The sequence below is a fragment of the Pholis gunnellus genome (genome assembly GCF_910591455.1).
Source record: "Pholis gunnellus genome assembly, chromosome: 5".
Taxonomy (NCBI): domain Eukaryota; kingdom Metazoa; phylum Chordata; class Actinopteri; order Perciformes; family Pholidae; genus Pholis; species Pholis gunnellus.
Window position 1 is genome coordinate 16,239,166 of NC_136531.1, and position 21,416 is coordinate 16,260,581.

The 21,416-nt window shown below is 40.6% G+C and overlaps 1 protein-coding gene across 1 annotated transcript in view; it reads right to left on the reverse strand.

The window, feature by feature from the left end:
* Positions 1 to 20,078, reverse strand: part of pkd1a (polycystic kidney disease 1a) — a 57,174-nt gene extending 37,096 nt beyond the window's left edge. The window contains exons 1-8 of the mRNA XM_079159820.1: positions 19,640 to 20,078; positions 6,486 to 6,557; positions 6,260 to 6,328; positions 5,125 to 5,196; positions 2,883 to 3,046; positions 2,295 to 2,545; positions 1,687 to 1,947; positions 1,409 to 1,580 (exon numbers count right to left, since the gene is read on the reverse strand). Coding sequence (XP_079015946.1) covers positions 1,409 to 1,580; positions 1,687 to 1,947; positions 2,295 to 2,545; positions 2,883 to 3,046; positions 5,125 to 5,196; positions 6,260 to 6,328; positions 6,486 to 6,557; positions 19,640 to 19,914 — 1,336 coding nt within the window. The 5' untranslated portion in view covers positions 19,915 to 20,078. The remainder of the gene's footprint in view (positions 1 to 1,408; positions 1,581 to 1,686; positions 1,948 to 2,294; positions 2,546 to 2,882; positions 3,047 to 5,124; positions 5,197 to 6,259; positions 6,329 to 6,485; positions 6,558 to 19,639) is intronic.
* Positions 20,079 to 21,416: the final 1,338 nt, after the last annotated feature.

Consider the following 21,416-nt stretch of genomic DNA (forward strand, 5'->3'; position numbering starts at 1 on the left):
CCAGCAGGGTTGGGTTATCGATTATTCTCAAAATGGGTAAAAATCAGGTCTGCACCTCGATTGCCATTTAAATAAAATGTGTTTTAAAAAAGCTTCTGAGAAGTTGAGGCAAACACAGACAAGACAATAAGATACAAAATATGTTGATAAATGGAAGATGTCTTATTCACACACCTGTCATACAAGGACACACACACTCACAGACAGACAATGACATTTCTTGACTTTCTACTTAGTCCTCTAGTGAATCACATGAGTCTATAATATGGCCTTGTACTGCCTCTCTTTCTTCTAAAGCTACATCTGCCTCTGTAGAAACCAGGCATACAATACATCAAAGAAACAAAAATAAAAAATAAAATCAGAAAAAACAACATATTAACCGAAACACACTGTCATGGACGAGGCAGGGTATGAAGGAGGGACAGTCAGAAGCTGGGGGACAAGTTGTGTCTGCTGATAAAGAGACTGTGAGTGTCTGTATGTGTGACAAAGGGAGATAGGACAGTTCATTTTGTAGCTGCTTTCATGCACTGATATTTGACTGATGGATTACTCTACTCTGGACAACTGTAGGAGATTCAAGAAACTCAGATTGAGTGCAGAAGTGTAGCTACAAACTTAAAACATATGTCATTTACCTGCTGGTCATGGGCCCAACTGCCAAAAAGGAGGCAAGAGCTTCCAATGGGCTTTAAAGTAGAGGGAATGCGGACTGTACTATTTTGACAGAGGTGGGGGTTTCATTGTCCTTGGGGAATAGTCTTCCCTGACAGTAGCCTAAACAACCTACATTGTTAATATTTCTGTGTTAGTATAATTAGAAAAATATATAGTATAATAAAGAATAGGATAGTTTACAGTGATTGACTTAGTTGTTCTGATAAATGTTATTCTATTGTCTTAATTGATTTTAGTCTAACTTTGGTTTGACTGTAGGAGGAGCTTCCTGTTTAAGAGCAAGGGGTAAACGCTCTTACAGTAGTTCAGACTTGCAGGGAACTTGCTATTTAATTTTTTAAATAGACGGACACAGTTAGCAACTAGCTGGTGAAGTGAAAAGTTGGTAGAGACCAAAACACAGCTAAAAAGAGGGTGAATATTGGGCTAATCCATTGTTGTGTAAACAATGTATTTCTGTTGACCCCAAGTACATATTATTGAAAAAATATTATTGCAGGTCTAAAAAAGCCAAATCCTGTAATTCTCACTTTATTTGGAACATCCTTTCATAATGTAATGTTGTGACTGGAGCGTTGTTCATGAGACATTTATCCTGTTAAATGACCCACAGAGAGCCACAGAGGGCTAATTGGCTGTTGATTACTATGAGTAGTTTAGAGTCACACACCATTTCTGTGCTGATTAGTTTATTGACTGTCGATCAGTGTCATTTGGTGTATCTCACCTTTGGCAACCTGGACTCCATCCTTTGAAATCTTCCAGTCTACTTTCACGTCATCAGCACCCCAGCTGACAAGTGTGATCTCTAGGCTCATATTGGCCACAGCTAGAGGTGGACAGCGCAGCTCCAGTTTGGGGGGAAGTGTCACGGTCACTTCTCCTCGTGCTGTACGTACCTGAACACATACAAATATACAACAAAATATTAAAATCACATGTAATTATGTTAAAACTGCTTCAAAAAAAGGGAAAAGAAAAGATTTCCTATTTTTTCTCTCTCACCTCCTTGTGTCCAGCCCAAGCCATCAAACTGACCGCATAATGTCCCGGAAGTCCATATTTGTGAGCTGCTGCGGTGGCCCCGGTTTCTGTAGTGTTGACTCGGGATGAAAGGTCACCAAAGTCCCAGGACAGTGTCACCGGAGTGACCGAGGACGCGGCGGAGAAACTGATGCTGTCGTGGACACTTTGCAGTGGGAGAGGCTTCAGTGAGACAGCGAAGTCCACAGCAAACACATCATGAGCCAGAGTCCACCCACATTCCTGTGTATAGAGGGAACCATGTGAGGAAGAGAGGTTTCTGTGTGAATTAACTGCTCTGATTTACAATAGACAAATCTTGATTTTCAGTTGGAGTTTTGGATAACTTCTCTTCAGTTGCTCTGTACAGCAGCCCTGTCGGAAACTAAATCTGAGGATGTAGGGAAGTCATTCAAGCCACAGAGGGAAGTTGTTGGTAGATTATAGAAGGTTTAGAGGAAATCCTGAAGGTTGTGTTTACAAAAGAAGGAACAAAGCAAGAGGCGGAAGCTACACATAAGAAGCTCTTTGATGTCTGACGTTCTTACGAGTGCAATAATCACACTCTGGGACCACTGTGTGCTGCATACCTTCATAACATGGGGGTTTGTACAGGCAGCTGAACACTGAGATTCGCTGATGAAGTTTGGCTCTGAGTTTGTGCTGCAGAGGCACTCGTGCCTCGCGCCTAAACCCCCATAGCGGTGTGATGCAGCAAAACACACGCTGTTACACTGCTCACGCGTGAAGTTTCCAGGTGTGGAGGAAGAGAAGATGACGAGCTCACTCCGCCCCCCTCCTCCACTGCTGCTGTCCTCAAGACAAGCAGCATAGTTGAGACCTGCAGAAGAAGGAAAGGTTTTCAGTCAACGCAGTGCAAATATATTTTGATTCACATCTCATTTAAAACTTTAATCAGCATCAGACCTTCTCTGTCCAAACCAGCAAAATAAATCAAAAGAGGTCAACTCATGAGAAGTTTATTCCTCTTACGTTTGTACATTCACTTTGACCTTGAGGAAAGTTTGGACTTCATTTTAGGTCTAGGAAGTCCCTCAACTACTCCTACTATTTTATACATGAATCTGTAAAGACAGGACTCCAAACGGGCAGGTGTTTGTGTTTGTAATTTTTGTGACATGTGCAAGAGTCTGCATAAGCATCTATTTGTTTCGTACCACAGGTGAGCAGGCTGACATTGAGCAGGGGCTGTTGGCGCAGCTCAGGAGGGTTGTTGCAGAGCATGGCGTCCGGCCGATGAACTCGCACCCCTTTCTCCTGGAGCCAGCTGACCAGCCGGAACAGCTTACAGTCACAATCAAAGGGGTTACTGCTAAGGTCGCTGCAGGAGAGGAGGACAGGGAGGAAGTGGGTCAGTCATGGTGAAGTCAAGTTACACATTTCAGCTTTAGCGTTACAATAATACTCCAACATTTTGGGAAATACACTTGTTTGCTGACTCAATGGAGTTAGATGACAAATATAATATCAGAGAACTAACGCTTACAAAAACCAACTGCTGCCAAAAGAACAAAAACTACACCTTTAAACAAGTATGAATGTTGTATCTTGTTTTCTGGCACATTAGTCATCAAACCATTTTGTTCAGAGTTAGAAAAGTATGAAAAAGCCCACAACTTCACCATAAGGGAAGGACTTCTGGAGGCTGCGTCCATGTCCAGCTGTCTTTGGTCAGTAGCATTATAAGCTAACTATTGATCAAACCATAATGCCAATATTACAAGATACAAAGTGTCGTTAAATGTGACTTTTTTGAAGGCGTAGGAGAGAACCTTTGGCAGAGGATAGTGTTTCCGTTATTGCTTACAATTCAATTTAATTCAGACTTAATGAAGGACACAATTTAAGGGGTTTCCATAGCACAATAAAGAGCACAGCAGAGCAGGTGGTTAAACCAACATTAACAAGCATTTGGCTTGTGTTGCTGCTTCTTCTGAGCTTTAAGCAGCAGCCTCATACAGTCATTATAAGCCACTGTGATTCTCCGCATGCTGCCTTTTTTGTAAAAATGCCACAGGTGGTAAGTACATAGTGAGGTACACAAAGTATTAAAAAGAGTGGTCTTCACAGTCACTGATCTCATACTGAAATTGCAAGCCAACATGTTTGCTTGTGCGTACTTTCAACGCTGTCTGTAAATGTCCTTGTGGTCTGATAAATCATCAGCCTAACTATTAAGCCTCATTACACACTTTAAAGGTATAATATGCAGGACTTCTGGGTGTGTCTGTTCGGCCTGAGAGCCACACACAGAGCAGACGGGGCAAAGCCTGCCCTTCAGCTGCATTCATTCAAAATCTGGCAATGCTGCATCTTCCTGCAGGGTCGTGAGGAGGAGTGGGTGTCTTTATTTGTGCTTTGGAGCGTAAATGTCATGAAACAATCAGAAAATGACGTTTAATTTCAACGATTCACTGCTTTATTCTCACTAATGCCGCTCCCTCTCTTCATTCACTCCATAGCTTGCTCGGCCATCGCTTCTCTCGCTATGTATCATATTTTGCCTTTAAGGACATTGCCAGAAAAGGAAGAAATCAGGAAACACAAATGTTCTGTCTTCTTTACTTCTGACAACCATGATATTACACTTGCATTATGTCAAAACTCTTTACCATATTATGGACATATAATAATATCTGTTGAAGACCAGCACTACGCAGACAGACAATCACTATATCATCAGCGTACATAAATGAGGTGGTTAACAAGACAGTTACCAACCATCCGCCTTTTCCACATCCAGCTAACTGCAGTGATAAATCTTTAGAAGCTTTTCAGTCATGCCAGTGAGCCAGGCTGCGCTATACCACGGCCCTTTGACATATCAGTCTGCCATAGAAAAGCTGCATTCCTTTTCAATAGCAGACAGGACAAAGAATATCAATGAGGAAAAAATGCATGAAGTGAGTATGATTGGAAATGATGGGAAAAGAAGAAGAGATGGTGATGGGAAAGACAGATGAAAAGGAGAAAAGATATTTGGGAGACAAGGGGGAAGACATGGAGCAAGAGATGGAAGGAGGGAAGAAAGACAGTACAGAAAGAACAATAAGGTTGTATGACGTGTATATTATTGACTGTTAAATCACACTCTTTTCAAGAACAAATCTTGTGTTTCATCTCAAGGCTTACTGAGGAATAATTACTACTCACTACCTCCCACTCCAGTCTGAAATAAAGCTTCATTCATCTTGTGTGTAGGCGAGATACCTGGAAACGTGTCGCTTATTTCAGCATGTGTGATCAGATGTATGTCTGTTTTTTCGTGTGTGACTGTGTGTGTGTGTGTGTTATATGGTCCAATTATATTTGATTTATCATGTCATATTTCTATATTTATTGGAGACACACGAGACAAAATGATGCAGAGAGAAAAAACAATGAATTGCGATGACTTACATTTGAGTTAAATTGCAGAGGTTGTCGCATATTCTTTCTTCTATGGTGGTGATGAAGTTGTTACTCAAATCGCTGAAAAAGAAGACACAAAACACTGTTGACATTAAAACAAGTCTTTAGTCACTCTTTTTGACTGTACCAGTTTGTGGCAATTACTATGATACTGTCATTTTGACAAAATAAGTGATGATGAATGTGGTGTGAATTTGCCATTGACTAAAAGACTTGAAGGCATTATTGAGTCACTGGATGAATAAAGATGTGAAACTGTTTTTTCTACATTATTATCTGATTGTAAATTGCTGCAGTCATGCAAGATGACTTTTAGATTTGTGTTAATCAAAGAAGTGGACATTCCCACGTCATCTTTACAAATAAATTACTCATATAACTCAGATATATATAACACAACACAAAACTGAGTGAGAAAAAAACAAACTGAATCCCAAACAACCAAAGTGCTGAGTAAGGGATAGCTTAGGATAGGAAGGCTTTTGATGTTTCTCTCTGCTTTGTTTCCAAGTTGCTCTCTTTCTTTTTCTTTACTCCTCTTCTCCCTTTGCCTCATTCACTCATGTTCTCCCTCCCTCTCTTCTCTCTCCAGTAGGCTACATAATGGGGCCGTTGTGTGGTGGTTTTGGAAGGAACTGATGGAAACCACCAGAGTCCTCGCTTAACACACACACACACACACACACACACACACACACACACACACACACACACACACACACACACGCACACACACACACACACACAAACATGCTTAAGCGCCCATTAAATGGGTGGAAGAAATAAGGTAATGGATGGAGGAAGGGAAAGATGGAGGGAGGGGTGGAGGGAGGTTCAGTGGGAGCCTGGAGCGGTAAGCTGTAATTGAACTTAATGGTGCTGTGATTGGTGTGTGTGCGTCGCTGTGTGGGTACGTGTGTGTGCAATATACAGTGTGTGTGTGTGTGTTTTTTTGTGTGAAAGCTCTCTGGTCCAGTGAGCTCACTCCAGGGATTTATGCCTATTTAAATCCAGACTAAACCAAGCATTTCTCCCTACTGCTTTCTTTTTCATCTTCCTCATTCTCCTCTCCTCTCAACCTTGGGTTTGCGAGGTCCTCATCTTCTTCAGACTTTGTACTCACAGGACTGACAGTGGCCCACAGCAGAATACTCCTCTGGGGAGAACGTTGATCTTGTTCCCTTGAAGATACCTTAAAGATACATAGATATACAGTACATATAAATACACAGTAGAATATATCGACAGAGCTGCAGATAGACACAGCAAACACACACACATATACATACAGAGATGGATTGGATGTAGGTAAAACGATGTGAACACACAAACATATACTGTGTACTCACAGCTCTCGGAGGCCAGTGAGACGATCTAGCAGGCTGGTGTCAAGGGAGGAGATGTGGTTCTTGGAAAGATCTCTGCGGGAGCAAATCAACATGTCCACATTTAAAATGCATGCCAGAAAGGCAAAATGTTTTCAGGCACACACACTCAACGGACGTTACAAGTAATTTACCATATAAATGTGGAAGTTTAAGTGCTGGGAAAATGTAATGACAGCAAAGGAGAGAGAAAATGAGAGAGGACACAAAACAGGACACATCAAATATGACGTAGCTGTGGCAAAGAACACAATACTAAGAATACAGGAATTTTTGGTTAGTATATATATATTTTTTTTGCTATGACACATCACAATACAGCTGTTGCCAGAAAAATAGTTGTGTTTGAGAAGGGTCGCCCTTGATTTCTTTTCAGTTCATTCAGTCAATGTGTTCACCAGCCCATGAGTCAGGGAACTTGCCGTGGCACTAACTCATAAAGTAGTGACAGAAAACGGTCTCTGGACAAATGTAAACTAGGGTCAAAATGATTGCATGGCGTGTATTTGTGTGTGTGTGTGTGTGTGTGTGTGTGTGTGTGTGTGTGTGTGTGTGTGTGTGTGTATGTGTGTGTGTTAGACCTTACAGCTACCAAGATGCCCCAACATGTAACATGTAGTGGTTTAATTTGGCTAATTGGTTTGGGAATTATTACTGGAAATAATTTTCAATTAAACACTAGGAAATAAACCTCTGCACGGCAGGATGTGAATGAAAGGCAGAAGAAGGCAGCTAATGAGGAATCTCCTGTAGATATCACTCACCCTCATTCACATCTTCCTGTACAGCACTTCATCAAAACAAGTGACAATCATAATAGGCCTATACTGGGCGGTTAAGTGATTTCAGGACTCTTTTAAAATGCTGTGAAGACAATTAAAAAAAAAAGTAAAGTCAGAGAATTACATATTTAGATGCATAATATGTATTTCGGTGCAAAATACTAAACTGAGATTGTATATTTACAAATTTCAATAAATAAACCGATCTGGAGATGGCTCAATTGATAAAACTTAAGACAACTAATTGAAGAAATAGAGGCTGAGAGGAATGTCTTCGATGTACACAACTTATCATTACTAGTGCTCGTTTCTGAAGACAGGATTCACTTTGATACTTTTACATAATTTAAGGAATTACTCAAATTCACAAATGTTCTGTATTTATTTCAAGTTACTTTCAAATTGCAAAATTTGAGGAATAAAGATGCAGATGAGGCCGAGTAAATTTAATTTCAGGATTTGTTCACAATTGCACGGGTTAATGGCCTTTTGATTTTCTTAGTTTTATCTAAAATATTTTACTGTAACAACAGGAATGCACAAACCTGACCAATACTAGAGTTTAGTCTTTGGTCAATTTATATATATATATATATATATATACACATACAGATGCATATATTTATGTGTATAAATATATATAAATTGGGGATGTATAAATTGGCAATACAGTATATCTCCAATAAGCTAATACCAGCATATAGTAGGACATGCAAACATGCACACACAGCGTTAACGGTATGTGCAGTACACAGAAACTAAACACTATCATACCGATCAACTGGAGTCAGCGAGGCACCATTAAAAGCGAGTCAGGAAATGAGAAAACTGAATTGGTTGAACAGTGGAGGTGAGTTGCCAAGACATGGAGAGCAGAGGGGGAAGCAGGACAGAGTCGAGCTAAATTAGGTGGCTTTGGGATCCTGAGGGTGCCTTCACAGCCAAGCCTCGGTTGCACGTGAGAACGAAACAAAGGAGAGAAAAAAACAAGGAACCAGAGGTTGTGGGAGGACAAACACACACCATTGTGTGTGTTTCTGTGTGTGTGTGAGTGTGACAGACGATCTTGAGTGTGTTCATGTGATACTAATTTCACGGCAACAATTAAAAATCAAAGTCTAAGACAGGAAAAAGTGTGTTTGACTGTATGGGAATGTACACCCTTTTTCTCTCTCTTTCTATGTGTGTGTGTGTGTGAACAGAGCAAGACGCCCATTCCCAAAAGGAAACATCTGTACATTCCAGACAAGCTGTGTAAGGAAGATGGAGAGAGAGAGAGAGAGAGAGAGAGATCTCTGCTAAACCCATCAGCAGATGAAACAGGACAACACTGAGACGCGCCTCTTAAAAAGCTGATCAGTCACACATTCGGCTGACACCTCGCCTTATGTAATGATCTCAACATCAATGCCAGGTGTGTGTGAGTACCACACAACTGTATACAGAAACGTTCATTTTGACCTTATGGGCAACGCAGCATGGACAATAGGGGATTAAGTGGAGAGAAAGTGTGTATGTGTGTTTAACGTGACCATATAATGTGACCTTTACCATGTCTATTAGCAACAGGCTCCCGTTCTCTCAGCTACCTCTGGACACACATGGTTTTACTAACACACACACACACACACACACATACACATACACAGCACACACATACACATACACATACACACACACAGCACACATATGGTTCTGTTTTACTAACGGTGTGGCCAATGATCTAACCACTCCTTATAAGGCCTGTCTGGTGCCACTTATTCTGAGCTGGAGGATGAGAACACACACACACACAGTCCTCATTGACTACTCTGTGCTTGGGCAGATGGAATGACACAGGAGAAGTGGGTACGGGCTCTGGAAAGGAAAAAATAAATCTCAAGAGAATGAGAGATGGAAGAAAGGAAAAAGACAAAGAAAGCCAATAAAGTCGATTTATTTTGCTTTGACTTCTTCCGCACAAAAATAAGTTTTGTGATGAAAACTGTGATGTAGGTCTGATTGTTGGACAGCTTGGTATCTGCTGTATCGTGGTGGCAAAGTGGTCCAAGTCCCCGTAAGTGAAGGCCAGCGCTCCACTAACCCACTAAACACAGACTGCCCTGCGGTCGCTTTCATCCCCCTCAGCCTCCCTGCCTGATTCCTTCATTTCTCCCTCCCTCCCCCAGTCACTTCTCCCAATTTCTTTCCCCTTTTTTCCCTCTGCTGCTTTGTTTATATTCGAAGGCTGAGCAGACCTATATGAGTCTGACGGGAGGGGCAGCAGGACAAAAGCAAAGTCGGGGTTAAGGATGATCGAGTTAGAGGAGGATAAGGCCGATGTGAAGGGAAAGTAGAGAATAAACTGAGTGGGAACCAGCAGTGAGCGACACAGGCCAGGTCTGGAGAACAATCGCCCCACTGTGGCCTGACTGTCCCATGGGCGCCTGTCATAGCTTGGCCAGTCTCCTCCACACTGCTTCAGGTGAGAGCTGGCAGCCAGCCCCTCATGCCTGGGACTTACGTGTGTGTGTGTGTGTGTGTGTGTGTGGGGGGGGGGGGGGTCTAGTACTTTCCCTACTGAAGGAAGAGAGGGAGCATTAAATTAGGGGAATGGGGTGAGGAGATTGAGAGACAGGGGTGTTGAGTGCAGAGGTTTAGGCCAAAAGGCCAAACATTTTGCTTCCTGGTATGTCTGTCTGGGTCACAAACACTCTCCTCTCCTCTCCTCTTTTCTCCTGTCCTCTCCTCTCCTCTTCTCTTCTCTTCTCCTTTTCAGAACATTCTGTCCATTTTTCCAGCTGCTGCTGCCTGGGTCGTCTGGTGTCCAGCTGGCAAGTGAGGGGCAGCTGTGTGCAGCGGTTCAACACACTCACTCAAAGACCAACGCACATACACACACAGAAACACTCACAAACACTTGACATGCTGTCAATGATGCAAGAAAAACAAAACTCCTGTAACACTGTCTTGCACTAATCGCTCACTCTTTTTCTGGTAAATGAATCTGTGTGAGTCCTACATATCTTGAAGTCATGAACTGTGGGCCTGAATCAAAAATGTCTCTCAGGCTTGCAGTGTTTCTGGGGTGTGACTATGAAAAGAGATAAAAAACAACTAGTTATTAATTCAACTAAGGATAATTTCAATGAAAAAATGTAAATTGGTGACCATATGTTCTTGACATTAACTTCAAAAACTCATAGCATATCACAAAACGAAAATACTCTAGAAAACTCTATTTCTACTGGTCTTCCACACATTGCTGCAATCTATCGTGTCAAAAGTGTCAAAAAAATAAATGCATCAATATCAAAATAACAACCTATTGAGACAGAAGTCACAATGAAGCAAACAACGAATGAATAGAAAAGCAGACAAAAGTAAATAGGATCAAATAAAATTGAGCACACAAAAGTAATACATTAAAGTCACGTTTATAAATGTGTCTTTGATTGGCATTTTGTAAATAGCTGTGTGGACTTATAAATCATACACATTTACTGAAACTAGCTAACAATGTAAAAGAATAACGATGGTATCAGCTTCTGTTTGTCATACTCCACTTCCCTCTAAATATTTACATGGTCTGTGTGTTGTACTCATTCTCACCCTACGGACTGTTTCTATAAATACCCGTTATGGCATATGCTTGTTTTTTGTGTTTGCATTATTTATACATCTGGTCCCTTCAATTTACATTTGAACTTTGACAGGACGGAAACATGCTAATTAAATGTTGATTTAATTATCATTTATTTTATGTCAAATATCAAGTGACAACATTAATAAACTGCAATCAATAAAAATGTGTTTTTCTATGTCCTTTAATTTATGACAGGATGGTATCATCAAAGGTAAGACAATCAAATGTTAAGCAGACTTTGCATTTGCTTTGTAGTAGTGCAGACAATATCTTCTACCCAAAGGTTGTGCAATTCATGAGCAAAGTAAAATATGAATGTGTTTCAGTGTTTCCATCAACTTATGCTCAGTTTATGTTTTCAAGCAGTAGTGACAGGATTACATGATTAAGACAATATTTATGGTATTTTAAATAATGCATTTGTCCACACACTTCTTGTAGTGACAAAGCCTTCGACATCTTAATTGGGGGTATTAGCATACAGGTTTTTTTTGTTTTTTTGCACTAAAAACTACAGCTGAGGCTGTACTTTGTATACGTATTCAGTGATAAACCAAAATCTTGGACAAACTGAAATTTTGGCGGGATGATGAAGCTAGATGAAGATTTATGAGATCACCAAAGTAACAATCATAAGAGAACATACATTTCTGTACCAAAGGCATGCTAATCTATCCAATAATTGAAGAGATATTTTGGTCGTGGACCAACTTACTGACCCACCGACCATGACATTCACAGAGCCACGTCGCTAGAATGGCAACATTTTTTAAACATATCTAAAATCAACAACTTAAAGCCTTTTACGGTATGTTTGCAAAGCACACCTTGGTTAAAATTTCTCACAAATATGGATTATGAGGATTTAATTTACAGATTTGGCTCCAAAAATCTTCTCAATGAACATGACGTCTTCTACTGTGCTCCCGGCTAACTATACCTCAAACGGTAAATCATTTATGTTGTAGGAAATTCCTTATAATGACCATTATAAAGGCCGCACTTGCTCTGATTGTCATTTATTCTAGTTTGCCGCTTTTAGTGACTTGAGCGAGTTAAAAAAAGGCTAAAACTCAACACCTTCATTCTGTTACCCTACTTTAATATTTAATTACAAGAGATAGTTTCTGATCACTGCACCTGCTTTGGAATTTACACCTCTGAAAGTTTTAATTTTGTCTGATGCTGTTTTATTTCACTACTTTTAGCTTCGACCGGTTAAATAAAAGTAAAAAATACCCTCTTCCTTGTTCTTTTGTTGACGGGCTTAAAGACTGGGGGAGCACACGGGGTGATTACATGCAAACAGCAGGTTAACTGGTGGAAATCAGGCTGTTGCACATGGGCACAGATAAACAATGTTTTAAATGTATAAAACAAAATCATTTTAGCACTGTGAATGTAAACCAACAAAAAGTGTATATGCATATCTAAAGCCTTGAATCGACATAGCAGTAGATTCAAGGCCCCATCGCCCCAAGCAATCAGGCTGTGCACACAGGACTGTAGTGTAAGGCAAGGCACGTTTCTTTGTATAGCACATTTCAACAACGGTCATTCAAAGTGCTTCACATGTAATATATTTCATATAAAAGGGCAAAGCTCCACATCAACTGATGCAACAAGGGAAACAGAAAGAGCAGAGAGCATGATAATGAAGTATGTCAGAAAGCCTGCGACACCATCGAGACAAGCAAAGCTGCAGCCGCTCTGAGAGCACAGAGGTCGGCTGCAAAGAAATGCCAATGAAATTACTAATTTGGCTCAGCCCTCCACACCATGAGCTATAGGTAACAACCACTTCATCTTCTGCACCCTATATTGACTCTTCACTGTGCTCCCTGCTCTTTCTGCTTGTTTTTCTAGATGCATCAGTTTAATGTGTTGCTTGCAGGTTCACTGGCATGAAAAAAAATGAGACTCAAATTGAATTCACCACCCACACAGACAGCTCCACAAATCGGAGGATTGATTTTCATTATTTCCTTATTCTTGTGATCATGTTTCAGTTGCATTTTTCTTTTAACTGTGAAAAGGCTGCTGTACATTTTGAAAATGACACGGGACATTTGCTGCTTAGTAATGGCAAACCACGTTCCTTCACTTGAAAATGCAAAATTAGCCTTTTGTTACAAATTTGAATTACGTCACGACATTGAATGAAAATGAAAGCCACTACCGACTTGCAGCATCTCATTCTGGCAGGGTTTTCATTCCACTTTTTAGAAGCAATCCAATCCAAAACAGACCAATTTTTAATTTTCAGCCTCAAAGACGCTGGTTGGCATTTAGATATCTTTATGTCTTTGCAGACTATAAAGGGAGTGTTTTACTGCAATGCACGCACACGCACGCACACACACACACACACACACACACACACACAGACACATACACACACTCTCTCTTACAATGGCTGTTTATATCTAAATGCAAGGAACAAAATCCAATTATCACTCTCCACTTCTTTACGGCAGATTTAACAACAGGGAGACAACAGGTTTGTCATGTTGTTATGTTGAACTAGAGCAAAAGTCAAATGTTTCCTCTACAGTGAACTTCTGCTATAGTGTTTTTCACTCTCACTGGTGAGCACAACACAGTCCAAAGGGTAACATTTCAAACTGGCTGCATGAAAAACATGACAATGATCCATAAGGCATTGAAAGAAGTACAATTAAATGCTTGAGTTTAAATAATCAAGATCTACTCTGTACAGATGTATCCTCTCTTGCTTAATCTTTCAATTTCAATTTTTTGTTCTTCACATTAAAATGCAATGCAGAGATCCGATGTGACACAACAATAAAGGTAAGCTTCTTTAAAAATATATGTAAGACAGTCTTTGTAACTGTAAGCATACTTGTTTGTGTTTTCTTTGGGAGAACCCACTACTCAGACTTGCTTGGCAGTATGCTAAATGAGTCTCTAATATAGGAAACTACATTACCATAAAGCCAAGAAGACACAAATTGGCTGCATTGCGCACAGCTACATACTTCATTGATTATACTGTATATGAGTTGTATGTGTATATTCTACATGTAGGCCATTTATCTTTGCACTATGAGTGCCACTATTTTCTTGAAGTGATACTCCATCTTTTCAGTGTCAAACACTCAATCTCTTGAGGCAGGTGTAAACAGAGGCTGTAAAAGTGTTTGTGGTCAGCTTGAAATTGATCAGTTTTAATGGATTCCTGGGTTATACCTCCCGAAACATCCATAGAAACTTTTCAAACCATTCCTGCAGCACAATAGTACACGTTTCCACTGTCCAGCAACGTGTGGTTAAATCATCAAAGCTATGATGCTCCTCCTTATGTATTTAGCCATATATTATATCAAAGTATGGCTGTTTGGAACACACTGAGCATTACGCTGAACCGCAGAGTGGTGGATTATGCTGCAAAAGCGAATCTATGGATATTTTCACTGTCACTATCTGCATCCACTGAATCAGAATGAATTCTAGCTGAAAGACATGGCTGCTGTTCTCTGGTGAAGACTATACTGTATGTTTTGAGTGGATTACTTAAAAGAAGATTTTTAGTTCAGATATTTCTGTCAAACCCTCGCTGCATATTGCAATGCATGAACAACGTGATTGATGTGGCTGAACATTTCATGTACTTTATTTAATAGCATCAATTTGTTACTGTCAAACCTTGCTTTAAACTATCTCACAGATTGTATCCTCTGTTACCCTGTTAGTTCCCAGTCTGTATATCCGTTTCTTTTTTTAGGCTTTTCTGTCTGTGATCACACAACACATCTGGCAAAGCTTCGGCAGGAAGAGATGCAGCAAACTGTGTGAGTGATTCCCACATGTGCACAAGAAAGTCTATGACAGAGCAGCGCATTCTGTGTCAGCCGTCAGTTGTGTTGGTGTTGGAAGGTGTGAGCTAGAAGAGAGAAGAGTCACAGTACTGAAAACTATACAAAAGTGTAAGAAACCTTCAAAAGCAAAAGAGCAACGCACACACACACACACATACACACACACACACACACACACACACACACACTCACACACACACACACACACATACACATACAAACAGGCCTTCTTGTGGAAGTGAGTTCTTTCTTCAGTCTGCTGTGTAACCACCACCACCACTTAAATGAGTTAATAATGAACCAAGACATTTCTGTTACCAGCAGTTAAAAATTACTAAGTGCATGGACACACACACACACACACACACACACACACACACACACATGGAAGAGGAGAGCAGGGGAGCCGTCTCGTCTTCTTCTTCTCTCCCTGTTTCTTCCCTCTGGAATGTCTGTGCTTCTGAGAGTGATGTCATTAGTTACTATTGCCATGGTAACACAACAAATTCTCCCTCGCATATGACCAGTAGACTCAATCTTTCCTTTCCCATTTCAATGAAGCCCGCGTGTGTGTGTGTGTGTGTGTGTGTGTGTGTGTGTGTGTGTGTGTGTGTGGGTGTGTGTGTGTGTGTGTGTGTGTGGATGATAATCACCTCTGGAGGAGGAGAGGAACAGAAGTAGGAACGGCACACAAAGGTGAGAGAATCTGAGACTGAGTCCTGTCCGTCTGACAGCTGTGAAGCCTCAGCACCAAGTGCAAAGCCAGATCTGTTCCCTGTAAAAAGCGCGCACTGTGTCTGTGTGTGTTTGCATCTGGCTGCCATGGTAGCACCGCACAATTCTCCCGATAGGAGCATGAGCGCGTTTACGGTTCAGGTAGAAGGTGCACAGCCCGAGACGGATACAAGTCCTTAACAACACAAGGAAAGTTAGTTTGGAAACTAAATAGTTAATGTGCTTTGTTACTTGCAGACACAGCGCTGCGGAGACAGGTCTGGCTATGCGAGACTAAGCAAAGTCTGATGACGGCTGACTCAGTCTGACAACACAGAGATCAGCCCGACAAATGTTTGTATTCAACACAAAATCAAATAAATCAAGTGCTTTCCACGTACTTGTTTGCTTCTCAACAAGTGCAAAGCACCTGCGGGCGTCTCTTTGTTTTATGAAAAGTCTTCCGGGCTTGTACTGTAATATTAAAAAGGATGTACTTTTACTCTGATATGGCCTCTGAGTTCTTTTCTATTTGGACTGACTTAACTGACCTTAATGTGGAATGTTCTGTATGTGTGAAGGGTCAAATGACTATCATAAATATGTATTTCATTTCTTTATAACCTATGACCAAGGTGATCAAGCCTTTGAAAGGAAAATAACAGCAATGAAAGTTTAAGACACAAAGCAATACATTCAATTATGTGTTGCCAAAGAAATGTATCTGTTACACCAACCCCATGGCTTCCACTGTGAACTGAATATATGTTCCAAGCTGTGTACGTTCAGATCGATGTTGTCGGAATTTCTCATTCACTTTCTTTGTCTTCTGTCCTGGGAGGGACACAGCCCCCGCGATAAGTTGTGTCACAGCAATCTGCATACTAAACAAAGGCTGCAGAGACTTTTAAAAAAAACCTGAGTGCGATCCACAAGCATTTCCCAGAAGTAACTTCAGAGTTGCATAAACTGACTGTATGAAGTGCTGAGAGATTTTTATTAAGTGTGTGGGTTGGAACAGATGGACTGGTGTGCAATGGGAATGCTTTTCTCCAACTGCACTCTGTAGTATGTTCAAATACTTCACTACCACTAGATGATTCTTTTCTTTTTTGTCTGAAACGTTTTAATTTGAGGCTAGGTATGGGCACAGAGGAGAGGAGAAGAGACAGCACTGCTTCCGCTTTCTGTAAATTAGGTGAAATGTTCTTGCTTCACTTTATTACTGTCTAAACTTTCCATTCATCAGATGGAATGCTGTTGCTTTTCACTGAAAGGAAAAATGTGTAACAAACAGTAGTGTGTTACAGTGGTGTACCAACAACTTTGTGACATTAAACAGAAAACAAGAGCAGGACCACAGAGCATGTGTGCATATTTAAGACCAGACTACATACAGATATACATGCTATATCAATATTTCTAATCCTTGATAAAAAAAGAAGCTTTTTCTAATCATGAACCAGGATTTTTCTTATAAGAAAAATACCTTCAGAGTACAATTCAGCCGGTAATAAATGCCATAAGATTACACAATGCTAATACAAGACAAAAACTAATTTAGAGTCCAAATGCACACGTTCTGGCTAAAAAACTACTGCTGAGTAGTCTAATTGTTTGAATGTTAATGCTCAATTAAGTGCATAACAAATACAGGAAATTCAGCAGTAAATCCATCATGCCTCTCTCTCACTCTCTACCACTGACACACATGCACAACCAGACACATGAAGGTCACATCTCAATGCTGATTTTGTTCTGAAAATATTAACATCAAAATCTCACTTTTATCATTTTACCAAAGAAAAAGCCTAAAAAATGATCTCTGATGAGATAAAACACTCAACATGCACCTGCAAAGCATTGAAACCGCTGCGATATTAACAACAATTCTAAGAATTCCTGCAGCGTATTCTCGTGGAGGCGCCTCGCCTCGCTTGAAATAAAGAGCGCCTCAGCTAAGGTGGTTAATTACGCTTCAATAAAATGAGCATGACACATCCCACAGTAAAGTAACTAAGCTGTTAACGAGGTGACATGTGTCCGGATCTGAATGGCTAAGCTGTCTATCTGCAATACGGATATTAGTCTTTTGTCTATTGTGATAGTGAACAGATTTTTGTTTGTTTACTCCTCCAAGGTCTCAAACAAACAACAAACTGGACTGATACCACAGAGAGAGAAATCCAATTCTATCCCCCACTATTTATATTTGTGAAAATGAAAGCTAAAGAATAGTGGCTTTTCAAGTTCAAGGCCATATCTCTTTCCCTATTCCCATACCCTAAAACAGTTTGACACTGTTCACTGGAGGACATGCTTTAAAAGCACCTTGTAGAGATTCATGGTAGCCTTGACGAGAGGCAAAACTATACTCAAAGAGAATTTAGGAGGGCTTATAACTTACATGACATCTTTCAGCCTTTGAAAGAAGTGAAGTCCCTGAAAGTAAATCATATTTTTTATTCTTTACATAACGAGTGGTGGGTAAGACAGGCCAAGCACTGCCTGCAGCATTATAATATGGATACCGTCAAGTTCTCTGCTGGATTTTGGCTGGATGTCTCTTCCTGAAATGTCATGGCATTAACTTAAATAGCTGTTTTTTATTCCATGCTTCTGCTTATAGGGTGGGAGCAGCACACAAGAGGCCAAATTAGTGAGGACAGTAATGTTCACAGTGAGTCACCTCCACATATTATGGCTTCTGCTGGTACAGTCGGACTGAGGAAGTTTATCTAGATCAGTGCAATTAGCGCTCCAATAGAGTCTGACGTGATTAGAGACAGATCCTGCAGCGGGGTCTGCCTCTAATTAACGTGGCACCTAAAAGAGCACTCTTCCTCTCTTATGCAAATACGATCACTAAATGTCAAGTGCTAAGTGAGCTTGTTGATATGAGGGGGAAAAGGTTTAAATACAATCAAAATAATAACAAATATGCACGCTGCCTTCAGAATTTGTGCTGCAACACACAGTTCTATCTGCTAACAAAACCCAATTTAAACGATATATGCTTATTTAGTCAAGTCTTTTCAAGTAAGCAAGTTCCAAAATAACTTTTAGCCCTGGTTTCAGGTAAATATCTAACTGAAATAAAAGAAAGTAGTGTGAGGGGAAATAAGTAATTGATAACATATGTCTTCCGTCGGTGCAGAACAGAATGTTCTCGCTGCAGCAGCACCAGAGGCTGAAGACTGATCTGCACCAAAAACACCAGCTTCACTTCTCTGGTGACCAACTCAACAGAAACTACCAAACTAAAACACACACATGCATACACCCACACACACACACACACAGTGTCACTAGCAGTCTGGCCTTCAATAGAAGCCTGCGCCACACACATAAGTAACCTTCAAGTAGAAAGTCCTACTCTTTTTATATTATTATTAACCTTCTGTGTATTCAAATGTTACGTGCTTTTCTAAAAATACACTTTATATGTTTTTCCGCTTCTGTTTTTTTAACAACCTACACTAGTGCGCAGGTTCGGTGCAAGTTTTTCCAGGCCACATTAATCCAACCCCCACATCTGTCAGAGTGCATATGCATGGCTCCGGCTGCAACAAATGATTCTTTTCATTATTGTCTAATCTGCCAATTATTTTCTCTTTTAATCAATTAAGCATTACGTGTAATATAAGATAATGCATTCCAAAACAAAAAGATTACCAATTTACAAAGATACAAAATGCAGAAAAGCAGTAACATTAAACCAGAACCAGCTAAATGTTTACGATTTGACTCAAATCATTAATCGATAATCAAATTAGCTGCTTGTTTATTTTCTGTCAATCGAAACAACAAAAACAAGAGCACAACAAAAACTTTTTCATTTCTCAATTCGGTGGATGATGCAAAAAAGAGTGAGATGTTCTAAATAAAAAAGTTATTGGTCACCACATGGCGAACAACACATCAATACACCCAAAAATAGAATAATTTGTCCAAAAATATATAGTGTAAAAAATAAAAGGTAGCATATTACCTGCTTGCCACGTTAATTTAAGTAAATATGCCCCATTGGGATTATTTTAAATCTCAATAGGAGTATGTTTTAAATGATTCCCACCATTAAAACCTAGTTATATTGAGTTAATGTAGCCTTCACTCAACATCCCTGCCCTCCTCAGACTGTTGAGGCACTTTACTTACAGCACGTTGGTGGCCTGCGGGATGTCTGCCGCTGCTGGGGCCCTCTCCAGCCCGATGTTGGAGCAGTTGACGACGCAGGACAACTGGGGCCCCGGCAGCGTGCAGCTGCAGTTAACGGGACAGGGGCTGCAGCTCCTGCCGCCGTCCCCCTGTGGCCCGGAGCCCCATACCTCCAGGCAGCAAAGCGCCACAAGCAGACTGGAAAAGAAGCTAAACCTCGGGACGCAGACGCCATGTTTTCGCTTGGATAAAGTCTGTCCATTTCCACAAGGCATAGCTCACTCACATCTCATCGCCTCTGATGGTGTAAGTCCTCTCAGTCTGGGAAGGAACAAACGACACAGGACAAAGGCAAACAGACGCGTCCCTTTTTCACGGCTTTCATGTGAGGAGACAAAAAGAGAGGAAGGGATGAATAGACACCGTTATCTCCCCTGCGTTTTCCTCTATTCTGCTGATCGGATCCCCTTCTTCTGAAAATCTAACGGAGCTTCTCCAGAATCCTTCCAGGGAGAGAAAAAAAGTTTTTGAGAACTTCCTCTCTCCTCCTCTTTCCACTTCATGCAGTTCTCTGAGCAGCCGCTGAGCGCTGAGCCCTGCACACTGCTCCATGTCCCCTCATTCCTTCTAAATGTAAAAGCACTTCGTCTAATATTCTACTCACAGTCTTGTATTGAACACAACGTACAAATAAAATAGAAATAATTACAAAAAGTTAAAGAAAATATGTAATTGGTGTTCATTTGTAATCTAGTACTTGATATTATTTGTGGTTGTCTCTCTTTTACCATGGTAGTTATTAGATTAACAGGCCGGTAGACTTAGCCTTATTGACCCCTGATTAATCACATGTTTATTGAGGAATATGGAGCAATTTGACACAAGTCTGGTGAGATATGTGATAAAACAATGGCCCTTTGACATTTCAACTGACATGAACCAGTAGCAGTATCCACATGTCCCCGACCAAATTAGCACTTAATTACAAACCAATTAAATTAGTAATATTAATGAATAATATCAATAGGGTTCAGGGACCCTAAGGGTCTGGGGCTCTGGGGTACTGCTTTCCCCAGTTGATAATAGCCTTGCTCAAGGTGCAAAGTTCAACTTATTCATGCAAATAATCACAAACAGTGCTCCCATCCCACCCTGTGTTGATTACAAAGCATGAGAAAATAAACACCTATGTTCTGTTGGCTCAAATGTGAATTGTAATCTCAAGGTTAGTCCTCATAATGGTGCTGTTTATTTTCAGGTTGGTGCAGACACCAGAAGTTCCACAACATTAAAGGTATCAGCTGTCCTGTCTGAAATACAGAGCCTCTCTGGGCTTAATCTCCTTATATTGGAGACCTTTCCGTGTTTCTAATGGTAGACTAATAGAGGCTGTACATTGTTGTTGCTTTAACAATAACCAGATATCATACCTGACAATATTCACTATTCAATTAACAATAGCACTTTGTGTCATATATATTCACCAATTTTCAGTGTTTTTCTCCTCTTTGCTGTCCCCAGAGGGGCTTTGGAGGAGGCGATGGAGGTTTTTCATCTGGCAGGTCTGTCTTGATAGAGCGTCTGTCTCTGGGTGTTTTGCGCAATAAAACCCAGCATGAGGTTGAGCCAAGCGGAGGTGGAAGCTCTCTAAACCCAATCAAATCAATTTAATTTCAGATAGTGGCACAACAACAAATTTACAAATTTGCAACAGCAGCATGCAGTCTGCGTGCATGCATGTCTGCTTTTCAGTATCTCTGCAGAAGAAGAGATACAT